The following is a 24,711-nucleotide window of genomic DNA, read 5'->3' on the forward strand; positions in this document are numbered from 1 at the left end:
ATTAATCCTAGATAATTATTAAGATTTTTTTTTAGTAATAACATTATAGGTTTGTTATTATTTTCGCATTTAGATGAATGCATTATTTGTATTTTATTTATTACAATATTAAATTGAGGTAATAAAAAAGATAATGTTATTACTCATACAGTAAACTCCCAAAAATTAATTTCGTAAAAATACATAAAGGTAATTATCTACGTCGTTCGCTAAAAAATTATAGTATTAAAATTTACGATATTTATATTTGCAAATAATGTCAATACTAGAATTATCTGAAAAATATTTACTCTTATCGCATGTGAGTAAAATAGCAATAAATTAAAATTATAGAATGTTTTAATGGTAGTTATAATTTGTATAATGAAAAATATCGAATGTTTTAAAATAAAAAATGCAATTAATAAACATGTTGTGCATAATAAACACAAATTTCAAATTGCATTCTCAAATTCATTGACCGTAATAATTTAATAAAACCGACCTTAATAATTCATTACCGTAAACTCAAGCGAGAAGGTAAAAACTAGTAAAATAAAATAAATAAAATAATATAAAACTGACCTTTACACATAATGATTAGCAGCATTTAATATTTTTTGCACTTTCATATATATATTATGAAATGATAAGGTAATCAAATATAAATATTTGGGAGAATGCGAATCTAATAATGCAATAACGATTTTTTGATAATGGGTATTTTTTCGTAGATATTAAGTAGATAAAATATCTTATGGAAAATCAGAGATTCAAAATTCACACATATACATACACAAAGGGTCAGGTTCAAAAAAGTTCTATAGGTCATTTGGAGAAACTTTACCAAAGAAACCATATATCAAAATTTTTAATAAGTTTTTTCTGCATATATTTAAGTACAAACTTGGAGGTAAAGCAGCAGGTTTATTTGTCTTCGAATTTGATAAACTTTTCGTGGTTATACATATAGAAGCAAGAATAAGCGGAGGTTTTCGTAGTTATTATACCCAGGCAGTATTGAGTCCGACATACCTAGACAAAAGACCTAGTCTGTTATAGGTAACACATTTCTTTTGCTATACAAAAAACATACTTGTGTAATTACAATGCAAAATTGCATTTATTAGATAATGAAATTAACGAATACAAATTGTCCAATGTAGTTAAATATCTGGGATACTTTGGATAGGAGACTACCCCGGCATGAACATATACTTAAGAAGCGCCAGCAGCTCGAACTAAAACGTAGGTAATTCAATTGGTTAATGAGCTGGAAACTACAAGTCTCATAGAAAATAAATTCCTATATACAAGACAATCATTAAACCAATTTGGTCCTACGGTCTACAACTATGGGGTGCGGCCATAATTCAAACATAACTATTCCACAGAGGTTACAAAACAAAATTTTGAAAGAAATAGTGAACGCTCCAAAATATGTCCCTAACCGGTTAATACATCAAGATCTCAGAATTCCAGCTATAGAAAAAGAAATTAATCATTACTGCTCCAGATACAAAGCTCGTCTATAAAAAAAAAATTTTACATCCGATATTTCAACATTTGCGATTTGTCTATGAATACGTCTGTGGCTGTAAAAACAAAATTGAAAATTAATTACTGGATTTCTACTAAGCAATCATATACTGCGGTGCATAATATCCGATTTCCCTGACTTGAAGATCAGGGAATGGTTCTTGAATTTAGAAATCTTTCATCAGTATTCGCTAAAATTGCATTAAAAATCTCTAAGCAAATTCCAATCCAATATAAAACTGCAATTTATATTTTATCCAATTATCACCATATTGCGCATTTAAAAATTATCTACCTCTACGCACGTAATACCTCGTGAAATCATCTACCCATGGAACTCCATCAAATTTTATCATCATAAAAAACGAATATTCGATAAAACAATATGTGTATATTTATTTATCAAACGATGTATTATCAAATCGAAGAGGGAGAGATATAGTATAACAATCAAACAACAATCTTGCCGAAATCAAATGCGATCGGTTGGTTCTTATTGTGTTGGCTGTGAGTGAAGGTGCACATGATCTGCATCGTTATATAGAATCCGTGAATTTTATTAAATGCTATTACCGCCGCTGGAATCGGTTGTATTGTGTCAAAACATAAAGTGACAACGTGATAAAAGTGATTTGTGAAACGATAAAAAAATTGAAAAAAATACTAAAAAAAATTTCATGTGATTAGAGGTAATCTGAGTGAACAACACTTGCTTAAATGTTCGTTTAAATCATTTTATTATTAATATTAAATTTACTGTTTTATTACACATGTACTGACTGAGTACACAGTATAAATCCCGTTACATGAATCGACAAGACTTACGTTTTACTTTCTCTTATTCTAATCAATCTCACAGCGTTCTCAAGGTTGATCATATTCTAAAAAACTTTATAATGTAAATAAACAAAAGATCTCGAATGGGTAAAAATCATTTTTTACTATAACTAACCCTTGTGCAAATAATTTTCTTGCTGGATCTTGATATTCCAAGAGCTTCTGAAAAGCTTTCCTGCAAATTTTACAAAAATGCCTTTCCCAAACTCTTTCATTTTCAATTTTTCAAAAAATTTCATAACCATTTTTTTGCACTTTTACCTCCATATCTCCGAAACGGCTGGGCCTGTCTTTTCCAAAAACTAATCAGCACGAATTTTGAATAGTAATTTGCTCAAAATTTCAGAAAATCATGGAAATTGAAAGCGAGATTATGCTTGAGTTTATCTCTATTTTATGTGTTGATTATGATTACATTAGACATTATAAAAAGTGTAAATTTTAAAGTGTAATTTCAAAATTAACAAAATCTTCACTTTGTCAATATAAGCAAAATGCTTTTTGAATCATTCTAATCGGATGCTCCGTTCTCTCAAAAACTGAATAGCCATTTATTTGCATTTTTTCCTCCATATCTCCGAAACGGCTGGACCTTAGCAAGTTCATTAAAAGCTCTAACTAATAACGTTGCCATTTCCGTAATATTTTTCAAAAACAAGTAGAGTATTTTGTCTTCCCTTCCAATATTTTCCATAGCAGAATCTTAATAAAAATGTCTATATCTGATTATATTCAAAATATAAAGTATTAAAACTTTTATTTTATTAATTGCAAAATAATGAATATTTAATTCAACATTCACTTGAAAGGTCCGAGAATAAATTATACTAAAATTTACATTTTTTAACAAACTTGTTCAAATTTCAAGTGTTTATAAACACCAATCTCTATATCGATAAATAAAATTGCCCAACCAATAAATTCAGGCGCATAGAAAGCGGATTTTTATATTTATTGACGTAACAAAAAGCAATAGGTAGAATATTTTGCAATAATGATATTAGACACAAAATAATTCTGTTAAAAACTTTCATAAATTCATAGTGCAATCGGTATAGTTTAAATCAACCAGAACATTTTTTAATGCACTGCACTAAAAATAACTCGAATTTTTTGTTGTGGCAGACGTAAAAGTGAGTTATCATAACAATACAGTAATTAAATATTTTTTAAAAGGTAATTAAACTGTCATTTGTTTCTTTATGCATTAGTATTAATCTCACAATATGTTTCGGAATTTCTCACACATGATGGTTTTGTGTGGAACCTGTGAAAGTATGCTGCTATTGATATTTAAAGTTTTATTAAAATATTTACTCAAGAAAACCAGGGATAGAAAATAAAAAAATAAATTTATAATATATAGAAAACTTCCATATTTTCATTGAAAATTTAACTTTTATAAGACCAATGTAAACATATCAAAAAACCACAAAATGATTTGTGTCAACACCCAAAGTATAAGTAAGCTCAAGTTTTATTCTTTGATTAAATTTTAATTTTCTGAAATTTTATAAAATTAATTATATATGTTTTAGGTTAAAGTTAAATTATTTACTCTATATTTTGATTTGTTTAGAAATATATCTACTCTATAATTTACTTCTATATTAATGTACTAGCGGTTTCAATTGTAATGCAAACAAATATCAAATGATGTCTGTTTAAGGTCATCGAACTTTACAACCAAATTCAAAGAGTAAAAACATAGTATAAACTAAAAATGATCAATATAATTTACTACTTATCACTAATTTACTAATTTATACGCAAAATATTTTGTCCCCAGAAAGTGCCAAATATTTTGTCCACGTTTTAGCCTAAAATCCTGAATCCAATTGAAAATTTCAAAAATTGGTTGAAATATATGAGATAGAAATCGTGCTGATTAGATTTTTTATAAAGATCTGCCGCACCGTTTCTTCGTAATCATGTTTAAAATTAATTATTGTTGAAAAAGTTGTATTGTGATTAATATTGTTGAAGAAGTTTGTTTGGATGTTTTATGAAACTGTTTGGTTGTTTTTTTAAAATCAGAGGTCTCAATGAAAATCCTTAATTATTGTAGACCTACAAAAAGTGATCTAATTATTAAAATTAATTAACATATTAACCGCCTTGTCAATCATTATATCTGACCTTTAGAAGTTTTACAAGAGCCATGTCAGACATACGCAATTTCGTAGAAGAAGGAAAAAGTTATACAAGACCATGGCAGTCATATATGTGTGACTTAAAGAATAATGTTTGACCAGGAATTTTGGCAAAAAATGCATAAAGTTTCCTTACATTTTTCCATACATTTTTAATTAAATTATCGAATAAAGCAAGTTTTTAGAGTATTTTTAATCTTGTTCACAAATTATGATAATTTAAGAACCAGTTCTTCCCAGAAAGCAAAGTTCCCAATTTTCGCAATACCCAAAATAGTTACTTATCTTTGTATATTATTTTTACATTGAAACAACAGCCTCATTATTGCCCGTAGGGCAAGTTATAGTAATCGCAAAAAAATCGAAAATGAAAATTTTAATATATTAATTAATTTAATATACATTTACGTTGCAAATGTTTTTGAACATTTTGGCATACCTTAGAAAAAATGGATGCGTGTGTGTGTGCGGATACAAGTTTTCGTCGACGATTTCGGGAACACGGATGAAGCGATTTGAATAATTCGAAAAACATTCGATTGGTATTGATAAGGAGATGTGCTGATTAGTTTTTGGCGAAGGCAGGTCTAGCCATTCCAAAGATATAGGACAAAAAGTGCCAAAAACGGTAACTCAGTTTTTAAGAGAACGGAGCGTCCGATTTGAATCATTCAAAAAACATTTTACTTGTTGACAAGATGAAAAACTGGTCAAATTTTCATGAAGGCAGGTCTAGTGGTTTCGAAGATCTAGTAAAAAAAGTAAAAAAATGCCATTTGGCAGTCAAAAATAATCATTAGACATATGCACATCAAATTATCAGATATTTTATAGAGATTTTAACAATAAGTATAAATTTTGTTTACATTCCTATGGGTTTCGTACCAATGTTTATCCGTTAGACAACGATGCAAAAAAGTTCAGAATTTCCAAAATATTTCAATATAAACTTTTCTTTAAAAAAAAGTAAATTTTTGTCAAAAATCTAATTTTTTCATAGTAAATTTTTTTCAAAAATGTTAATCTTTTTTAAAAAAAATAATTTTTGGTACGGGAAGTACCAGCAATTTGCCTTAAGGCACGATGCCATGCGCCCCACTAGTTGTATATTATTTTTACGTTAAAACAACAGCTCTATTTTCTATAGTTTTCTCTATGAAACTGTTCTCTACCCCTGTATAAACGTGATGAAACATTCTAGTTGTGGCATATTGCAAGCACATGCGGCCTAAATCAATGTGTGAGTGATCATAGGAAATGGAAGAATCCAAATCAACAACGAATATCATTGCCAGTGGAACTGTGTTGGAAACCAGGTCTAACTCTGACTTGTACCAGACAACTTACGAGTTCGATTCCCGAGAGAAATGGAGGATATTAAGAAATGTTGTGGTCGTCAGTGTGGCTTTTATGATCAATTTTACGGCATTTCAGGTAATTTCATTTAATCATTTAATAGTAATAAATAAATATCAATATGTGTTTCATTGGATTCGTCGTGGCGAAGATCGTTAACGCGTTTACTTTGTCTAGGGCAGCACTACCCATTATTATTATTATGTGTTTCATTCTAACCAACAAGTAGAGAAGTGTGATTGAATAATGGCATATTGATCCAGGTATAGATAGTTCTAAATCCTATTGTAAATCCTTAATAGTTTATGGTTTTTCCAGGAACCATGGAAACCATTAAATTTGTTGGTGATGGTGAGACACCACCAAACAGTGGTTTTAATGGTATCTATTTTGTTGGTAGTTTTGGTATTCGTGATCATGTTGTTACAAAGCATTGTTTTGTTTGATTCAACTTATATTAGGCAATTTGGCAGAAAAAAATTGTACTTCTATTCATTTGTAATTTTTGTTTAACTTGCAATTCATTGTTGTTGGTTTTATATGTACAACAATCATTTTATCAAATGGTTCATTTTAGAGATATATCTGATTAATATCTTAGCCAATTTTATCTTGATTGCATTGACGTTGATTCTTGTAAAATTATGAAATTATAAATGTATATGATCAAGCAGCTTTCAGATCATTTATGCTCTGTTTTATTACTTCGATTGGTTAAAAAATAAAATTATAGAGTAGCCCTTACTACCTAAAATCTGTGATAATTCACTCACAATTTATAGACGGATAACTGGACAAATATATAAAATATTGTTAAAACAAATTCATAAAAAAACCATATGACCTATTTTTAATCTGTTAAATAGTAAAAATCTATTTTGTCTCTTTTTTCTCCTTTTTGTACCATCACCCCTTGACGTGGATCCTAGGTCTATTGCTCCATCAATTATTATATTACGGCGGTATTAAAATATTTAAGTTTATACCTTCCATAATTTTAAAATTTACATTCTAAAATAATTTTATAAATGCAGCTTTAAATTTTTCTGACAACTTTTCTATTATCTTTCAATTATTAGACTTTGAAATCTGCGTTTGGTCACGCAGAACAAGAATGCGCTGTTAATCTCACGTTCAATCAAAAAATCAAAACCGTAAAAATTACTTGTTGAATTATTAAAGAAACATTAATTTAAATTAAATTAATTAAAAATTTACATTATATACCTATTAGTTATTAAAATGTAAAGTTTTGTATCCTTGACCAATGATTTATAATCTGAAATACCCAACTTTTGTTTTTAATATGCGTTTATATTAGTTAATATCATTTTATTTTCGACCATCGAGGGGTTAACACGTCGAAGACATGTTATAATATTTAAATTAATTAAATCGATTACTTTATACGTGTATATGTTTATACGTGTATTAAGTATTGTTCGAACTTACTACTTTAAAATATCCTAAAAATTTGTACTATGTTGTGTTATCTGTGCTTTCTCAAAATTGAGATAATTGACAGATGGAGTCAATCGGTAAGTTCGGTGAGTTCTCCAGATAATTCAAATTATATTGTGGGATTGTTATAGTTGACTGTAAAGTGAGGACAGAGTTGTTCCAAAATTAACAACAGAGTTGGCAATAGCCAAATCCAAGTTAATTGGCAAAATTAAATGATCACCTTCATCAGCTGCTCCTATACTTCTGGTCTTCTAATCTTCTTGTCTCATCAGCTCCTAAAGTTTTAATTTTTCGTCTAGTAGATCATGGTTTGAGACTTCGAGTTTTCAAGTGGTCTGCTAGGTCCTAAATCCATCGGAATACTTGGAATAATTGATTCAATTTTTTTTAGGATAATTTATCATTGTTTTCAGTCTCTACCTACAACAACAGACCTGATTTAACGCGGAAAATATTTTGATTTTAACACGTTATCTATAAAAACAAATATGTACCAGCAATAAAGTCTGAAGTGCGTAGTATTTGATATTATTGTTACGCGATAATATTTGCTTTAACATAGATCTATTGTTTATCTATCACAGATTGTCTTATTATATAATGGGAAAACTAATTATTCAACTGCATCTGTTATATAAATATAACTATTGTAATCATTTTTAATTTACACGCTATGACAAACTTAATTATTTCTAAAGTGCATTGTTGCCATACCATACAAATTACAAACATTTAACCTCATATAAATAGTATGGTAATGGACATATTTTCTTCATTTTGTTAAGTATTTTAAGGAAACAATCAATCTGTTAATTAGTAGCAGGTACATAAATTAAAAAATCCTCAGTTTTCAAATATTCCATATGACTGCATGATTTAATTTATTTCTCAAAATTGAAAAGGCTTACTACTGGATAACTTTTCAAAACTTCAATTGGGCAAATAATGTGCATGTATCCCCAAAATCACTGGATGACTGATTGCAAAAAGTGCCCAAATCTAAAAAATATTAAAGTTTCAATTTTGTTTTTATTCTATATCTACTTTTATACGTCGATCCATATCTATAATCTACATCTTGTTCTTCAACGATATTGGGCGGAATCCAATGTTTCTCTTCAAAATGTATTTAGTAAAAAAAAAAAATACTTGATTTAATGTTCAACTAGTTCTACCCGTTCACGCTTTGTCGTGTAGATTAAAAAGTTGAACAAATATGTGTATTTGTTACATTTAGTTTAACGTTACTACTATCTGTTTAACAATTTACCCATTCAACAATCTGTCTACGAATTTACCTATCATTTTGTTAATCAATCTACCATTTTATCGGCTTACCAATTTACCTGTCAACTTATTTACCTATCAACCCGTTCCACATGTTTACCAATTTACCTGTCAACCTGTTTATTCGTCTTGTTATTTGACTATCTTCCAGTTGTTCTGTCCACCATTTTACATATCCTCCAATTTACCTCACCAATAGCTATCCAACAAATTACCTTTTCACCAATTTACCTGTCTACCAATTTACCTGGCTGTCAATTTACCTGTCTACCAATTTACCCGCTTTCCAATTTACCTGTCATCCCGTTCTAAATGTCTACCAATTAACCTGTTCAATAATTTACCTGTTGAACAATTACCCTGTTTAACAATTTGTCTACTAATTTACCTATCAACCTGTTTATCAATCTACCATTTTACCGACCTACAAATTTACCTGTCACTCCGTTCTACATGTCTACCAATTAACCTGTCAATCTGTTTATTTGTCTACATATTCGTCTATCTACCAGTTCTCCACTCCACCATTTTACATATCCTCCAATTTACCTGTCCACCAGTTTACCTTTATACATTCTCTAATTCATCTTATTTATTTACGCATTATAAACAAATTAAACCTCAAATTGATTCTACGTTTAAGTAAAAAAACGTTTATATGTAAAAATGATAAGGGTTTTCCCGGCAATTATTCGCTGTAAGAACCATCCTTGGACTTCAACGAACATTTAAAAAAAAAGAATTGGCCAAATTGGTTCAGGCGTTGTTGAGTTATACGCTTGCCAACACATTTTGCGATTGATTTTTATATTATTGTCTGATATTATCATTTTTGACCACAATTTCCTATATCATATGTCATTTACCAGGGTGCTGCCAATCTGCAGAGTTCCATAAACGCTGACGCAGGGCTGGGTACCGCCTCATTAGCGACAATATACGGATCACTTATCTTATCAAATGTCTTCCTTCCCGTTCTCGTCATCGGGTGAGTTGAATTGAATAATTATTATCATTGACATAGATAAATAAAATTCACTAGAATAATTTAGCAATCGTTCGAGATTAAAGTAAATTTAATTTAGGACAGTAAAATAATTTATTGGTTACGAGCCTCTATTTCGAGTGATATAATAATATTGATTAAATTGTTGGGTAATCCAGGATTGACGTTATCACATTGCGAATGCTTATCTATTGGAGATTATTGGAGATAAAGTACTGTTTTGGTGGAGTTTATGAACGTAATAATGATTAGATATTTTTTGGAAAATATAGTTTTATTTACAAATTTTATCTATTTTGGCTTCTAAACTCTTCGATCTTTTCTAGATGGTTGGGCTGCAAGTGGGCCATGGCCCTTTCCTTCATCGCCTACATGCCCTACATAGCCGCCCAATTCGGGCCCAGTTTTGGAAGCATGATACCAGCCGCCCTCTGCGTGGGTTTCGGAGGTGGCCCATTATGGTGTGCAAAATGCACTTACCTAACAGTTTTGGCAGCAGCCTATGCCAAAATAACAGACGGTAAAAGTCCTGATGCTCTAGTCGTTAGATTTTTTGGACTGTTCTTTATGATCTTCCAATTTTCACAGATTTGGGGAAATCTGATCTCATCCTTAGGTAAGAATATGAAAGTGATTCCCGTATATTCAAAATTTCTTCTGCGTCATTATATGTCAATATTCACAAGTAACATAATAAATAAAGATTATTTGTGCTATCCATGATTCAATCAACTTAAGCAAATATTTAAAAATATCCGTAAATTTGAATTTGAAATATTCTTGCTGGAAAGCGTAACTCCGATATTGGGCGGAATCCAATGTTTCTCCTTGAAATGTATTTAGTAAAACAAATTACGCCATTAAGCAAAGTCAACATTAGCTGCCTTTTTCAATTTTCTTAAATAACAAATCCATTATCTAAGTCAAAATTATCAATATAATCCATTCCAGTATTATCAAGTGATGATGGTTCAGCACCACCTCCGATAAATACGTCCTTATTGGAATATTGTGGAGCAAATTTTATTTCTGGCAACGAAGCAGCTGCTGGAAATTCAAATTTAGAACCACCATCTGAAGAAAAAATTTACACAATTGCCGGAATTTATTTGGCTTGCATGGTTACAGCTGTTATTGTAATTGCAGTTGGAGTCGATTCATTAGAAAGGTAAAAAATAAAAAAGATTCAAAAATGTCTTATTTATGAACTAACCATATTTTGTTAAACTGATCAAAGGAATGAAATCAGCAAACATTTATTTATTGCTAGTTAAATTTTCTATATTTTATTATTTCCAGGTATGAGTCAAACAGACAAGGTAGTGGCTCTGGTTTATCTGGATTTCAATTGCTAGCTATAACTATGAAGCTTTTGAAGGAACCTTGGCAATTACTCATTTTACCAATGACAATATATCTAGGAATCTCTCAAGCATTTATTGGTGCTGATTTTACAGCAGTAAGTAGATGAACAAAATAAATTAAATCAAATAATAAAAAATGGCCTTATGAAATCTTTCCATTAACAATTTTTTCTATGTCTTGTTTACTTCATAGAGATGAAAACTATATTACTGACTTGATCCAATAAAAATAATTATATAAATTTTAAATTAATAATAATGAATATAATAAAAAACTGTCTTGGAATCTTTTAATTGATCGTGTTTCCTGCATTTTGTTTACCTACTACTGGAGATGAAAAATATATTACCTACTGATTTGCTCCAATAAGCGAATAATTATATGCTTTGGTTATTATGCAAATTTCAAATTTATAATTTGTTATTTTATTCAATAGGCCTATGTATCCTGTGCATGGGGTATCAGTAATATTGGATTTGTGATGATATGTTATGGAGTATGCAATGCAATATCAGCAATTTTTCTGGGATGGTTAGTCAAGGTAAATCATTAAGGTGAAACCAAGTGACAAATATTTGGTTTAACAGTTATTTATACATATTAAATAAATTCGTGATGTGAAAATTAACATATATGATATAAGTCGAACAACGATTTAATACGTTTATTTATACAAAAAATATGTTTCCTTATGCAAAGACGTTGCTACCAGCATGTGACTGTTGACATCAAAATTGATGACAAAAAATCATAATTGAAGAAGCATAATTAATTGATTAATTTCTATTAAAGATAACAGGAAGACTGCCAATAGTTTGTGCAGCTGCTATAGCTCATACAGGAATTGCAATTGGGCTATTATTATGGAAACCGAATCCAGTTGACCAATATGTCTACTTTTTATTTTCTGGAGCTTGGGGAATTGTTGACGGAGTTTGGCTTGTACAAATTAATGGTAAATAAAGAACACAATTGTGAAAATCATTATTTTATCACGTGGGCTAGCACAAATTAGTCCCTGTTTCGACTCCAACATCAACCAGCTCCTCAATATAAGGCAGTAGCAGTATGTTGCCAAAATTTCTCGTTCAAAAAATTACGTAGACTCATTTGGTTTGTTTCTTTTTCAAGTATCAATTATAATGATTATGATTTACTTTTTCAGCATATTGTGGAATTCTTTTCCCTGGCCGAGAAGAAGCAGCCTATAGCAATTTCCGTCTATGGGAATCTCTAGGATTTATTGTTGCCTACGCTTATAGTACCTTCATCAGGACAGATGTAAAAATTTATATAATTTTAGCAGTCCTTTGGATAGGTATGACAGGGTATATAACGACAGAAATATCTTTTAAGAGAGCAAAAAATCGAGGAGTAGATTTACATAAAAGACATTAATTTATATAGAAAATTATAGCTTTTTTATAACTGATAAATTAAAATTATTTAATATGTAATATAATTGTTTTAAATGAAAATATGTATTTTTCTGAACTACCTTGTTATATTAGAATAGTTTTATGAATAGACTGTTCTGATATAGGCAAATTTATATTTTTTATAAAAAATGTATTGATTTCAATTTTACTATTGAACATGTGATGTATGATAATTTAGGTATTAAATCAGTTTGTTTAAACTGTAATCAGTCATAATGCACTCAACTTTATAAATAAACACACAATTGCAAATATAATTTAAAATTTTATTATTTATGATTAAAATAATTATAATTAATATTATATAGAAACCACTGAAAATTTTAACTTGATTTAAGATTTAAAGTGACATTTAATTTTTATTTACTAAAGTTTATTATGCATGTATCTATTTATTACGTGTACTATATATTTTGTAGATGCATATATTTACATACCTCAAAGATGGCCATTATGTAATTTTAATTATCGGAAATATCTTCTTAATGCAAATATGTTATTAATAATTGTTTAATTGTTCTTTATTATTTTTTGTCATCAGAAACGATCAGGGTCGTCATGTACATAAACCATAAAAAATCTAATTCAAAATTTATCAAAAAATGTCATTTATTTAGTGTTAACAAATATTTGTTCAGAGAAAATAAATATTTTTAAACAACCTACATGTGCGTATATTTTTTCATAATTAGAAAAATGACTATTCGAATATGTTTGATATTTTTAACTTCCCGTAGGGTAAGTTATTGTAATCATCCAAAAATCGAAATTGAAATTTTTTACATTTCTTCACGGTTTGATGGTTTCTGAACATTTTGGCATACCTCAGAAAAAATGGATTGTGTGTGTGTATGTATGTGTGGATACAATTTTTCGGTCACGTTTTTGGGCGCACGGATCAACCGATTTGAATAGTTCAAAAAAAATTCGATTCCTATTGATAGGGAGATGTGCTGATTAGTTTTTGGCAAAGGCAGGTCCAGCCGTTTCAAAGATACGGAGCAAAGAATGCAGAAAATAGAAATCGAGTTTTTGAGAGATCGGAGCATCGGACTTGAATGATCCAAAAAACATTCAATTCGTAATGACGGGGAGAAGTGGTGATTAGTTTTTAGCAAAGGCAGGTCCAGCCGTTACGGAGTTACAGAGCTAAATGTGCTAAAAATGACAGTTTTTGAGAAAACTAAGCGTCCGATTTGAATTATTCAAAGAACTTTCTGCTTGTTTTAACAAAATAATTGCATTTGAAAAAAAAATACATTTTTTTTGTAGATCGAAAATAATTCAGATTCTGACTTAAGTTCTAATATACTTTAAACAAATATTTTCAACTTTGTAATTCAGTTTATATAATTCTTATAAATATTAGACAATATTACGATATTTATAGTAATCCATTTGAAAATATTTAATATTCTTCGGACATTTCGTTACGGTACGGGAAGTTCCAGCACGATGCCATACACACCACTAGTTATTTTTCATATCATAAATATATATCGATAAAAAAATTCGGTCGATTAATCTTACAGAACAACAATAAATTCATATCGTAATCAAATATTTAATCATCGATTTAATTGAACATTTGATCAATTTTAGTAATTGTATTTTATTTTTCTAATTTTTAATCCATACTATGTTTTTTTTTTGTTAAAGACGCGTCGTCTCGTCTAGAAATATATTAAATTCCTCATAGACTATTATTGATGTACTGTAATTAGTACAATAAAATAAAAAAAAAACTAAATGATGTTCAATTATTATTATCTTGTATGAAGTTATTTCTAGCAAAAAACGTTTTCGTTTATCAAAGGTGAGTAACTATCTCAACAAGCTTTTGTAATAAACATGCCAATAAATCCGTCAAAGTATGTGAATCTAATAAATAGTACTACGTTGTTTCTTGTTTATTAATTGAAAATTACAATACAAAGTTCCGATCAATAAACATTGAAGATTCTTTTAATTTAATGCATTAAGTAATTTTTCAATACATGGATATTGTTAGTTAAGTTACGGAGTAAAAACACTTTAGAAAAAATGGACAAAATAATTTAAAATGGAATTAATTTTATATAATAGTTGGTCGTGATAATAAATAAGTGTTCTTAAATAAATTAAGCTTTAAACCAGGTTTTTTAAAAAAAATCAATTACCTTGAAGCCAAGGGACATCTAATAGATCCCAACCCGCACTTTATGAAATATTATGAACCCGCATTCAAAATTACACAATATTTTTATTTTAAAAAAGTATGTTTAGATAAAGATTAAAAACCTCATTTAATTGCGTATTATGCTCGCTTTATAACAATGAAAAATATATAACTTTTAAATGAAATTGACAAAAAATTAACTAGATTCACAAAAACGAAGAATCAGACACTTTGTCGTACCGAGGATGAAATTAAAACTAGTGGTGTATGGCATCGTGCCTTAAGGAAAATTGCTGGAACTTCCCGTACCGTAACGAAATGTTCAAGGAATATTAAATGTTTTCAAATAGATTATTATAAATATTGTAACATTGTCTAGTATTCATAAGAATTATATAAACTGAATTGCAAAGTTGAAATTATTCGTTTAAAGTGTATTAGTATATTAGTCGGAATTACAATTAAAATCTGAATTATTTTCTATATACAAAAATGTATACTTAAAAAAAATTGAAACTAAAATTTTTATTCACTTGGAATTCCTAATTTATCATCATTTTCAGCATGTTTAAAACATATCCAATAACAAATCTCCATTCTAAATAATTCGATAAAATCATTTTCCTTACATAACATCCAATTAATCCTTCCCGAATCATATTTATTTTACAAGAGTAGATATAAATTTACTTAAGAATCCATTATCATAGCAATTTATCAACTTAGATGCAATTATGGGATAAACCTACACATTTTATCGTAATTCTTTTAATAATTAACATATCAAGTGAAACCATTCAGAAGTAACATAATAATTATACATAAGTATAATGTTACTTATAAAAGGTGTTTTGCAAATTATACTACAATATCAGTAAATGCCACACCTTCCTATTAAGGAAGTTGGATACAAGAAGTATTTATAATATGTAGAACCAGCACCTAAGATGAACTAAGTTTCATCAACTTCAGGATTCATGTAAATTATCGACTACAATCAATAAATCGAAGAAATTAAACATTTTTAAATTTGTGGTGATCAATTTTTCAGCCTTTATTCCAAGTATTAATGAACTTTTATTATTAAAACACTACTATAATAGGGCCATTAATCACGTGATCGATTTTTTAAGTTTTTTTAGACCCCCTCCCCCATGGGGATACGTGATAACATTACGTGTCTTTTTAATTACGAAAAAAAATGTAATTTTTTATTCCTTTTTAAATGTAAACGAAATATTTTGCACATTTTGTTAATTATAGTAGACATAAAGAAGATTCGACTATTTTTGAAATTTTTAAATAGGAGCAGATTTTTTAAAAAACCTCGACGAAAGGTGAAATTTTGGACCACATCACGATCAAACACATATTTTTTCCACTTTTGGTCTCGAATGACTTGAAAAGTCTAGAAAATATAAAATTACCAAACCAGATATTTTAATATAAAAATAATCCACCAATAACCAACCCTACTCGTCTTCAGGAGCAGGCGTTTTTGAAAAAAACCTCGACGAAAGGTCAAATTTTGAACCACATACACGATCAAACACATGCTTTTTCTAATTTTGGTCTCGAATGACACAAAAAGTCTAGAAAATATAAAATCAGCAAACCAGATTTTTGGTTACTAGTTAGTTACTAAATTAGTTCTATGTTTCCTAGATTTTTGAATCCAGTTTGATCTCACTATGATATAACAAAATTTACAAAGTTCGAAGCCACAAATAATGAAAATGTAATTTAAAAAAAGAGTGCGCGTAAGGTTCACACGCGATTGAAGTAAAACTTATTTGCTACTGTACAAGATGGCATTTAAGTAAACATAAATACGTCATATAACAATTTTCAATAATGTTTATTAGTAATATGGTAACACTCGTGGGGCACAAATTTATTAGTGTCAACCATTATACACATTTATATAAAGATAAATTATAAATTATATATTTATAATGGCATTAAAAATATGTATAATATTTAAAATCAACAATGTAATTAAAGTGATACTTCAAATATGACATGATCGGTTTGTCATTGTAATTAGCATTTAGAAATGGACCTTCATTAAAGAAATGAAGTAATTGCTGATTAATAACTTCTATAATATTCGTTTACTTCAAAAATATGTATTGCATATTTAAAAAAATATTTATAAAAATGCATAATCCACCAATAGCCAACCCTACTCGTCATCTAAAATCCGCCATCAACTTAAACCATTAATCACCAACAAGGATACAACATTACATCAGTAGTCCGGACAAAGAACAAACATCCTAATGGTCATTTTAAACAATTCATATGTAATGCAATTTATATACATTAGTCTTTTGTCACGACCATCTACTCAGCTGGAATAATTTTTTATTATAGAGATCTAACACGAGCGGCTGTTTGTAAATATATAATCATTCATTTGTTATTGTTTCGCATTGTTTCACGGTATTTAAACAAACTCAGGTGCTATAAGATTCAATAAAAGAATGCAGGTTAATTGATAGACCTTTAGTTGCAGACAAACCGTTCAGATGTTCGGATAATAAATATCCACTAATTCAATGTCCAATTTTAATGAATATTGCTAATTAAATTAATCATCCATAAATTATAGTGATTCTGTAATTTAATTAAATTGGAACGACAAACTTTTCAATAATTTTTTGGAAGTTTTTGGTGAAAAATTATTTGTGAACGTTGATTTATACGTTCCAAAAATATTTATAACTTGGAAATAAATGAGGAATTAAAAAATAATGTTAGTGCGATTAATTTTGTGGTAAGTAAATCAAGTGTAAATTACATTGTCTACAAATACATAATATTTATAAGTATAATTTTTTCAACTTGAAGAAATTCATTTATAACCTTTTTCACTCATAATTATTTCTACGTTTCGAAATTTGAAATATCCCCATCTTCAGAATCTTTGAAGTAATGAACAATACGATAAATTCAAAGTATAACCATTTTTATTAAGTGTATAATTTGATAATTTAATTAAGCGATTACCTAAGTTTCTTTAATTTCAACACATCAATAATTCTGAAGAAGGGGGCATTCCATATGCCCAAAACATAGAAATGGTCATGAATAAATTTTTATTTTTTTATTTTGGAAAACAAAAGAATTATAATATTAGTTATCCAGAAAAACAAACTGAAACTAGTTGGTATTGGTATTTTGCCTTGAGGCAAGTTACATGAACTTCCCGATATGTGTAAATAATCGACTTAATCAATAAAAAATAAATTAATTCATGAGTGATTAAAAGTATTTCGAGTGGATTTATCACACATTGTTGAAAACGAACGAACACTTTATCTTTAAACCAAGTAAATCGTCTGAAATTTTGATGAATTTTTAAAATTAAACTACTTGTCGTAAGGCCGTAAATTTTCAGTGAGTTCTGTAAGACCATGATCTATATCGCCAAAAAAAGTTCCATAAAAATCGGCTTAAAATTTTTTTCAACAGAAACGGCTCGGTAGATTTTCACCTAAAACTAATCAGTATCATTCCCAATCAATATCTTCCGAACAATTTTTGATTTTTGAAAATCGATTTGGTAGTATTAGCTTAAATGTGGACGAAAAGTTTAACACTTTTTCCCAAATTACAAAGAAACTGAGAAACGATAGTCCTCATCGAGATACATCGAAAGGCTTTTAAATTTTTCACCAGCCCACACACACACACATACTTTTTCCAAATTTAGTCTCATTCAACAATCACTAGTACTAATATTTTGCAATAAAATTTCTTGATGCGTTCCTTAGAAAACTGCGTAGAATTACTAATTTATGTAACGTGAAACGCACAAAACAGTTAAAGAACTGTTTAATGATCGATAAATTAGAAATTATTTATTTATTAGGAATTCAATTACCTCATTAATATTTTTTATTATAATATATATCCTTGAAAATTTTGTTGTACAATATTTAATTATATTTAATATAACATTCTGCAACTTTCACAAAATGCCAAGCAAGATTAGAATCTTGACAAGATATGAATGGCGGAAAACAGGACAAATATTTGCTCTCTATTTCAGGAAAATCTTACTCCAAACAGTTGAAGTTGATCAATTCAAACTTATCCCTAATATTCCCTTTATTTATAATAATTTCAATTAAAAACCAAAATCCTAACAACCTATAAGGGATGGAATTTGAATATGATCAAATTTTGCTATTATGATGCAATGGTAAAGCAGCTACTTCTCCCAATTTTGAAATAAACGACAAACTGTTCAAATCAAGTATTGCAAAATTTAAAAAATCTCTTAAGCAAAAAATTGATACTTGGATCAAAATATACAAAGACTATTTTAATTAGATTTGGCCTTAACCCAACTTCTCAATTTGTCCTTTAAACATCCAACAATTTACCAAAAGCATTTTTAACAAACTTTTACTTCATGGAATAACCGGGTCTGCAAATTAGATCACATAAAAACAATGATTGCACTCGATTCTTCAATTGTAGATGATAGGCTGAATCTACTACTCTACCTTGGCATTTTATTGCCATGTTTTGTGGCAAAAACTACACTGTAAATTTATTTATCTTGAAGTACATCATAGCTAAATCATAAAGTTTATATCATAACCTATCTGTTGTGTAATCAAACAAAGAAATTATTTATTTGCAATAATGGGAAAACGAATAGTTCAAAACCATCAGGCGTATCACATGGATGCATACTATTAATTTGTTTGATTGTCATTTTAATCACGATATTAATTCTAGACGATCATTAACAAATATTGACAAGGTATAAAAAAGTCCATGTGATTAATATTCAACGAGTATTGTTTTTATCAATAATTAGAAAGTGCAATAAGCTAACGTTATGAAATAGATGAGATCATTTTCATCTGCAGACGGATGAAATTTCGCGAGATTAGGATTATAGACAAAAATAATCTAATAAATTTAACCCTTTCCACTCGGATGCGACAAAATACATATTAATCTCGCAATTTGCGAGTGGAAAGGGTTAAAGAAATATTGATTAAAAAGCTGTTCATTTTACCTCTTAATAAAAATAGCAAATTTAAACCTATAGTAATCACACAATTTTATACAGCTATAAAATATATTAATTACTTGGAACAATGCGATAGAAATAAATCAATCTTTAATTTCCCGCTTATTAGATCTTAACTGCAAAAATAATAATAAGCTATCTGAAACCTCTTATAGGTATAATTTGCGTGATATTAATATTATATCATTATGATCATTCTATTTTTTCCTATCCAATCCTATTGGATTCATATAGGGTTGGAATCCAATAGGATATTGATAGGAATCTTCAACTATATCCAATAAGAAAGTAATGCGTTTAAATCCAATAGATATAAAAAGTAATCATGGAAAAATCTACACTGAATATTATATCAAATATTGAAATTGAGAACAAACAAGAAGTTATAAGTGAAAAGAAATCTATAGACTCGACAGAAAAATGGAGAATATTGAAAAATGTTTGTATAGTGAGCATCGCATTTATGATCCACTTTACGGCATTTATGGTAAGGAAATAGTAATATTTGTATAATAAATAATTATATATATATATATATATATATATATATATATATATACATTTTATTTATTACATAGGGCGCAGCAAATCTTCAAAGTTCCATAAACGCAAGTGCAGGTTTGGGTACAGCTTCTTTGGCAACAATTTATGGTTCCTTAGTATTGTCTAATTTATTTTTGCCAGTTCTTATGATCGGGTAAGTAAGTGAAACAAAAAAAAAATAATTGATACCAAAAAAGTAAATATAGACAAAAATTGAAGTCTTAAATTAATTGATAAAAACTGACTACAATCAAAAATTTGATTTATGTTAACAACCCTTAAATGTTAACAAAAATCCATTATTATTCAGATGGCTCGGTTGCAAATGGACGATGGCAGTATCATTCATCACCTACATGCCCTACATAGCTGCCCAATTTGGCCCCAGTTTTGGAACGATGATACCGGCTGCCCTTTGTGTGGGTTTTGGAGGTGGCCCATTATGGTGTGCAAAATGCACTTACCTGACTGTTTTAGCAGCTGCTTATGCAAAAATCACCGACGGGAAAAATTCAGAAGCACTGGTGGTCAGGTTCTTTGGCCTATTTTTCATGATTTTTCAATTCTCGCAGATCTGGGGAAACTTGATTTCATCTATCGGTGAGTGATCTCTTCATAATAATAATACTGAAATAAGAAAATACACTTCGGTTAGATATTCCTATAATGTAACATTAAGGCTCACAAAAAGCAAGCAATAAAATAATATTTTTAGTATTGAGTAAAGATTAAATTAAAAAATATTATGACCTAATAATAATTTGTTAGACACACCACATTTGCATAATATACAATTTACTTCTTAATATTAATGATGATACTTTTAAAATTCATGCATAAGCTTGAAGGATTGTGTACTACCAATAATTTTAATAATTTTCTATTCCCAGTTTTATCTTCCGGAACGGATTCCCACAACATAACTATAGATCCTGATGCATTAGAATTGTGTGGAGCAAATTTTTTACCAGGACAAGCAATTTCTACGGGAAATACAAACTTGGAACCACCATCACCAGAAAAAATTTATACAATAGCAGGAATTTATCTTGCCTGCATGGTTACAGCTTGCCTGATCGTCGCACTTTTTGTGGATTCATCAGATCGGCAAGTTAATAAATAATAAAAATAATTATTAATATCACATTTAATAGAATAACTACATATAAATTCCGTAGTTTTGAAGAGCCAAATTTACTAGATTTTTTGCCAGATCTTGTATTTTATTCTTCTTAAAAATTAAAAATATTTTCATATATTTCTATGGCGGTTCAACTACAATAGTTAATCATTTTTTTCAAATTTTTCTCAAAAAGTATCTATTATAATATTTATAGATTTGTAGATTTTTCCAGATATGAATCAAATCGCAAAGGAAGTGGAACAGGATTACAAGGATTTCAATTATTAGCGATCACAATAAAACTCCTAAAAGTACGATGGCAAATTTTGATGGTTCCTATCACCATGCTTTTGGGAATGTCGCAAACGTTTATCGGGGCCGATTTTACAGCCGTTAGTATATTAAATAAATGAATTAGTATAAAAATAAAATACATTAATAAGTATTATTTTACTATTTTTAGGCGTATGTGTCTTGCGCATGGGGCATCAGCAATATAGGCTACGTTATGATTTGCTATGGTGCATGCAATGCAATTTCTGCTATTGTCTTAGGATGGTTAGTTAAGGTAAATTAAGATGTAATGGTGTAATTAAATAACTATGGAAAAATATGAAAAATACGTATAAGTGTTGTTAATGTATAATGTGGCTATTTGTTATAATTATAAGCCGAAAGCAGCGGCATACACTAACTACAATACAACCAATTATTTACTACATTCTTTTAAACTAATTTTTAAATTACGCAACATCCAAACCAAATTTAAACTAATGCAAAAAGCAGTGTAAAAATAATTAAACGGACATACGCAATGTAAAATAAGCCCCAAACGCTAAATTCTTCTTCCGCTGGTTCTTCGACTGACTCCTACTGTTTTGCTTTTTTCTTGACTTTCTTGACAAATAGTAAATAACTTCTTCTTCTTTCTGTTCCAACTGCTCAAGATAACTTCTGCAGACACACTCGTTTTTTCTAATATTTAACACCATCCTCTTCAATGATCTACTGAATCTTCTTCCTCGTCAAAATGGTCAAATTTCTTCTCTTCATTATCCAGCCAGTGTTTTGTGCACTTTTTCAAAATCCCACATCTACTCATTGCCTGAACCAAACCTCCAACCTATAACGTTTTCTGGCTGTTCTCCTGATATTTATATTATTATACTCCATCTTTCCATTTACTTCACTATAAAATTTTTACTTCATTCAAATTTTATACTGATTTTTTTTAGATAACCGGACGAATGCCAATAATATGCTCAGCAGCAATTCTGCATACAATGATAGCAATTTGCTTATTGACTTGGAAACCAAATGCTGAATATAAAATCATCTATTTTATTATTTCTGGCGCCTGGGGCCTTGTTGATGGTGTTTGGCTCGTCCAGATCAATGGTAAATCATAATATTAAATAATAGGGCTAAGATAAATTCAAGTTATTGAAATAATTTTAATTTCCAGCATTTTGCGGGATACTTTTCCCAGGAAGGGAAGAAGCAGCTTATAGCAATTTTCGACTATGGGAAGCTGTGGGGTCTATTGTCACATATGGTTATAGCACGTTTTTAAGAACTGATATTAAATTATATATTTTACTTTTGGTTATTTGGATAGGAATAGTAGGATATGTAACGACAGAATTATCCATTAAAAAAACTCAAACAAAAAATACTAAATTGTGATGATATAAGTAAGGAAATAATTATTTAGGAACTATATTTTATAATGTTAGAATTATAGACCATCATTTACCAGCTTCAAATTTGGTTTTAAATAAGTTAAATAAAATTTTATTAATTTATTGTGATGATTTAACAGGGTATTTGAAAATATTAATTAAACTCATTGATGAAATGAAAATAAGTAATGAAATATAAAAATAATCAAGTAATGTTTCATAATTCAGACAGGGTAATAAATGAAACATACACGTGTATTTATAATATTATATTTCATTATCATTATCAATTTAATGTCAATTAAATTCTTAGCAAAAGCAAAATAACGTTATTGGATTATTACTAATAATACATTTTATGTATTTAACCTCAATGAGATATTTTCAACAGAGATATCTCCAACTTATTTGTTATAAATTATGGCAAATATATTTATTAATATAAAATTAAATTTTATAATTAAATTTTCATTTAATTCATATGTAGTAATAAAAGTTGTATTTTATATTTAGAATTTTGACAAATATCGCAGATAAAAAATTAATAAAAGTTTTTGAATTTTAAATACTGAATTATTTTCATTTTAAAAGAAGAAAATATAAAATATTACATTTTCTTCATACTATCACGCTTATCATATATCAATACTGCTTCAATTTCATTGGAATCATTTTTTTTATAAGTGGAATGTTTGCTTTCTTAACCATATATTTTTTAATTGCAAATTCTTTTAGCTAATGTATCAATACGTAGATATATATAGCTAATTAATAAGCTATTTTAAGTATATATTAAGACTAAACCCAGTTCTTACTTCACAATATAAATAAATGCATTTAAAATAAGGCACATGCTCAATCTAAGTAAAATAATATTAGCTATCTATATCCACTAAGCACAATTTATAATTGTCTTAAAGATTTTTTACAAATAAATCACTGAACTGGGAAAGAATTTCATAAATCTTTCTGCATAGAAAACCCTGTTCAAATGCAGGTAACAAGGAATGTAACTTGAATATTAATTTACTTATTATTAAGATTGATAAAATTGCACAATTTTTTAATTTCTCTTCATAAAATAATTATGGATTTAGTCTTTACATTATGCTGGTTATAAGCCTATTTTTGAATATAGTAAAACTTAATGTATAATCATTACGACTAAGTTTTTAGCGATAATATTTTTCAATATTATATAATAATTATCGCCTATTCGATATCACAGTTCATATCATTCAACAATCATTATAAAGTAAAAATATAGCAGTCTACACATATATGATTCGTATAATGAAAAGTATCATCGAATTTGATTGAATATATAATTTTTTATGATTATGATTTATTGGGAATTAATGAAGTTTTATCTTGAATTGTAATTTAAGTTTGTAATAAATTTAGTTTAGATATTTTGAAATTAAATGCGTTTTACAAGCATGCACTCAAATTTTCTATTCAAATGTGAATGAAGTCACATTTTACAGTAAGATTTAAAAAAGATCAGATTATTGTACTTTTTTAAGTATTCAATTTTTAAGAAAAATATTTTTTTTACTTAGCACAAGCAATTTTATCACATTCATATTTCATAGAAAATATTAAATTTCACAGATTATTAAATTTTAAAGTAATACCTAAAACTACTCCCCTAAATTCTATTTAAAAAGAACATAATAATAAAGCAATAAAAGTATTGTTGTTTATATACTATGAAGTCTAAT

At 28.4% G+C, this 24,711-nt stretch overlaps 2 protein-coding genes across 2 annotated transcripts; both read left to right on the plus strand.

Moving 5' to 3' along the window:
- The first annotated feature begins 5,807 nt into the window (after positions 1 to 5,807).
- On the plus strand, positions 5,808 to 12,384 carry LOC113383193 (UNC93-like protein). The gene is made up of 8 exons (XM_026621438.1): positions 5,808 to 5,942; positions 9,485 to 9,603; positions 9,948 to 10,237; positions 10,573 to 10,789; positions 10,921 to 11,080; positions 11,423 to 11,527; positions 11,779 to 11,941; positions 12,152 to 12,384. Exons 1-8 carry the CDS (start codon positions 5,919 to 5,921, stop codon positions 12,382 to 12,384), a joined length of 1,311 nt encoding a protein of 436 aa, XP_026477223.1. The 5' UTR covers positions 5,808 to 5,918.
- Positions 12,385 to 19,964: 7,580 nt separating this feature from the next.
- On the plus strand, positions 19,965 to 22,991 carry LOC113383194 (UNC93-like protein). The gene is made up of 8 exons (XM_026621439.1): positions 19,965 to 20,126; positions 20,218 to 20,336; positions 20,493 to 20,782; positions 21,073 to 21,289; positions 21,538 to 21,697; positions 21,769 to 21,873; positions 22,541 to 22,703; positions 22,771 to 22,991. Exons 1-8 carry the CDS (start codon positions 19,965 to 19,967, stop codon positions 22,989 to 22,991), a joined length of 1,437 nt encoding a protein of 478 aa, XP_026477224.1.
- Positions 22,992 to 24,711: the final 1,720 nt, after the last annotated feature.

The sequence above is a fragment of the Ctenocephalides felis genome, unplaced genomic scaffold (genome assembly GCF_003426905.1).
Source record: "Ctenocephalides felis isolate EL2017-DRISC unplaced genomic scaffold, ASM342690v1 CF-g0.4_SCAFFOLD_03570, whole genome shotgun sequence".
NCBI lineage: Eukaryota > Metazoa > Arthropoda > Insecta > Siphonaptera > Pulicidae > Ctenocephalides > Ctenocephalides felis.

Excerpts from the sequence above, each read along its gene's own strand:
- LOC113383193 (XM_026621438.1), top strand. The coding sequence starts at position 5,919 with ATGATCAATTTTACGGCATTTCAG. Across the intron at positions 9,604-9,947 it reads CTTCCCGTTCTCGTCATCGG|ATGGTTGGGCTGCAAGTGGG; the intron begins GTGAGTTGAATT and ends GATCTTTTCTAG. Across the intron at positions 11,942-12,151 it reads TTGGCTTGTACAAATTAATG|CATATTGTGGAATTCTTTTC; the intron begins GTAAATAAAGAA and ends TTACTTTTTCAG.
- LOC113383194 (XM_026621439.1), top strand. The coding sequence starts at position 19,965 with ATGGAAAAATCTACACTGAATATTATATCAAATATTGAAATTGAGAAC. Across the intron at positions 21,874-22,540 it reads TCTTAGGATGGTTAGTTAAG|ATAACCGGACGAATGCCAAT; the intron begins GTAAATTAAGAT and ends GATTTTTTTTAG. Across the intron at positions 22,704-22,770 it reads TTGGCTCGTCCAGATCAATG|CATTTTGCGGGATACTTTTC; the intron begins GTAAATCATAAT and ends TTTAATTTCCAG.